Source organism: Triticum aestivum, chromosome 4A (assembly GCF_018294505.1).
Source record: "Triticum aestivum cultivar Chinese Spring chromosome 4A, IWGSC CS RefSeq v2.1, whole genome shotgun sequence".
Taxonomy (NCBI): domain Eukaryota; kingdom Viridiplantae; phylum Streptophyta; class Magnoliopsida; order Poales; family Poaceae; genus Triticum; species Triticum aestivum.
In genome coordinates, this window is record NC_057803.1 from 747,744,903 (window position 1) to 747,748,101 (window position 3,199).

The 3,199-nt window shown below is 53.0% G+C and overlaps 1 protein-coding gene across 1 annotated transcript; it reads left to right on the top strand.

Moving 5' to 3' along the window:
* Window positions 1-900: 900 nt before the first annotated feature.
* Window positions 901-2,706, top strand: LOC123088579 (E3 ubiquitin-protein ligase WAV3-like). The gene has a single exon (XM_044510799.1). The coding sequence runs from the start codon at window positions 970-972 to the stop codon at window positions 2,542-2,544; it is 1,575 nt and encodes a 524-aa protein (XP_044366734.1). The 5' UTR covers window positions 901-969; the 3' UTR covers window positions 2,545-2,706.
* Window positions 2,707-3,199: the final 493 nt, after the last annotated feature.

Genomic DNA, 3,199 nt, shown 5'->3' on the forward strand with positions numbered 1-3,199 from the left:
CACATGTGGAAGTAGCAAACTTCCAGGAGACTTATAAACAAATGCACTAGAGCTACTTTAACGGAAAGCCAACAGTCATTTAGAAGACACGGATAACAATTGCAAATAACATGACTCGAACTCAAAATTATGATTTTGGTTTTAGTTTCTCTTCCCAACAAAATTTCAAGTTTTATATCATACCATAGGAGAGTGAACAAATTGTAATGCCCATTCTCCCATGTTTTCAAATTCAAAATGTTGTCTCACTATACATTTTTCAAAGGACCTACTACAGTCACATCAAAGAAAAAAAATGAATTAGTGACATTGGTATTACTCTTTACAAAGAAAGCAAATGAAATAGGAACTAAACCAGAATCATAATAGTGATGTTTTTTAAGAAAGAATAAATAAGTGGCATTGATACTACCCTTCGAGAAAAGGGAAAATTAAAAAACTAAAACAAACAACGACAAAAAATGTACACAATGTTCACAAAAATGCTCTTTTAAAAAATATGCATGAATAAACGTGTAATGGTGGAATTTTTGCATAAACAATTCCTAAAAAAGGAATGAATTAGTGGCAATGGTTTACCCTTGAAGAAGAGGGCAGCGAGGCTGCATGGGAGCGCCGGCGGCCACGGGTGATGGTGGCCGGGGTTCGGCCGGTGGCATATTTGATGGTTGGGGGAAGAAGAAAAAGAAGGTGGTCTGGAGGTTGAAGGAGCAATCTGCACCGCATGTTTTCCATCCAACGGTTGAAACGAAATCGGCCGACCTAAATTGAAATTTCAGTCGATTTATTACCGCTAGCCATTCCCTTAAAGTATGACCATAATTCATCATGGAAAATAGTTTCACAACGAAGAATCCTGCTAGCTAAGGTTAGGTCTTCTGTTTATGTATATATAGAAAGGTATGCATGCGCGTCTCCCCAATACACGTACGCCAGACACAGAAGCTCTGCTCCGCTAGCTTGTAAGCCATGGCGTTCAACGACGACGAGAAGCCTCCTGCTTCTAACGCAGGTAACACCAAGGGTCTGGTGACCATCACCGAGCCCAAGTTCAGCAAGGACGCGGCGGCCCTGTCGGCGGACGAGGTGACGGCGGTGGTAGAGCTGAAGGCCACCTCGTCGACGGCCGTCCGGGAAGGGCTGGACCTGGTGGCGGTGCTGGACGTGAGCGGCAGCATGCAGGGCGACAAGCTCCAGAGCATGAAGATGGCGATGCAGTTCGTCATCATGAAGCTCACCCCCGTCGACCGCCTCTCCGTCGTCTCCTTCTCCGGCTCCGCCACCAGGCACTGCCCGCTCCGCTCCGTCACGCAGCAAGCGCAGGCCGACCTCAAGGCCATCGTCGACGGCCTTGTCGCCAACGGCGGGACCAACATCAAGGCCGGCTTGGACACCGCCCTGGCCATCGTCGCCGGCCGGGCCACCACCAAAGCCCGCACGCCCAATGTCTTCCTCATGTCCGACGGCCAGCAGAGCGACGGCGACGCCAGGCAAGTCGATCCCGGGAACGTGGCGGTCTACACGTTCGGCTTCGGCAAGGACGCCGACCACGCCCTGCTCAGCGACGTCGCCAAGAAGTCCCCCGGCGGCACGTTCAACTCGGTGCCGGACGGCGGGAACGTGAGCGCGCCCTTCTCGCAGCTCCTCGGCGGGCTCCTCACCATCGTCGCGCAGGACGTGCAGCTCACGCTCACGCCCAAGGCGGAAGATCCCACTGCCCCGGACCTGGACACCATGACGGTGGCGCCAGGGACCGACTACACGCAGACCACCGACGGCGACACGGGCGTCATCACCATCAAGTTCGGCACCCTCTTCAGCGGCGAGACCCGCAAGGTCGCCATCAACTTCAAGCTCCTGGAGAGCACCTTGACGACGGCGTACGACGGATTGGTGGCGGAGGCCCAGCACAGCTACACCGTGCAGGGCAGCTTGCAGGGGCAGACCCCGCAGGACGTGGTGATACCCCGCTCCCCGGACGCGCCCGCCGACCCGCCCACCAGCGGCAAGGCGCAGGCGGTGCTGGCGGAGATGGCGCGTCGGCAGCACGCCGGCGCGATCGGCGAGGCGAGGCAGATGGCCGACGGGAAGAACCTGGAGGAGGCGCGGTACAAGCTGGCGGACGCGCAGAACGCGCTGGAGGACATCGTGCTGAACGACGGCGAGAAGCTGGTGGGCATGCTCCGCGCGGAGCTGCAGCAGCTGCTGGACCTGATGGAGACGCAGGAGCTGTACGAGGCGGAGGGGCGGCCGTACGCGCTGGCCTCCGAGACGTCGCACGGCCGGCAGCGGTACGCGGCCAGGGGCGGCGACATGGACGCCGTGCGGCTGTTCGCCACCCCGCGCATGGACACGTACCTGGAGCAGGCCAAGAAGTTCGAGGAGGACCCCACGGCGCCGCTGCCGTCCGCCGACGACGACGCCAAGGAGGAGATGGCCGCCAACCCGCTCGCCGCCATCTCCGCGCCCATCGCCTTCTACATCAAGGTGGCCATCCAGGCGCTGCAGGAGATCGAGAAGCTCGTCGCCCCGCCCACCAAATAGAAAACAAGCTACTCCATTTCATCACTCGGTCTACTGCTATGTTTGTTTCATCAATCCATTTACTGCTACGTTTTCCTTTCATTTTATCTTCATGGTTGTAAATTTACTTCATCGTGAGCTGAAATGAATAAAGGGGCATCTCATCCTCGCTCTTTCCACTCACTTACCACTCGCTAGAACAATGGTTATTGGTTGTGATCATCTACATGCCGCAGTGCTGTCAATCGCACATGGTCAGGGCCCGCACGGCGGCGACCATTTAGCTATTTTCGAAAGGTGTGGCTAGATCTCGGTCGACTGAGATCTCAATCAAGTGACATAACATGTTAAAAAAGAAAAAAAGAAAAAAACAAAGAAGAAAATTGCCCGGATCTTAATGTAAAATATCAAGAATATAGCATCGACCGAGACATAACAAAATCTCCCTCGATTGAGATTTGGCAAGAATAATTTCTATATCAAAAAATAACTATTCTTCAGGTTTTCTTGTTCGAATAAGGCCTCGGACCTATTGATCAAATCATCAAAAATTTATTTTACATCAAATATCAACATATACACACCACTTTATAAGATAAATAAATTACATCAAGGTCTTTGGTGTTCGGTCATCTTCTTCCTCCAGAACAGGTTCAAGTACCTCGCGATGATATCC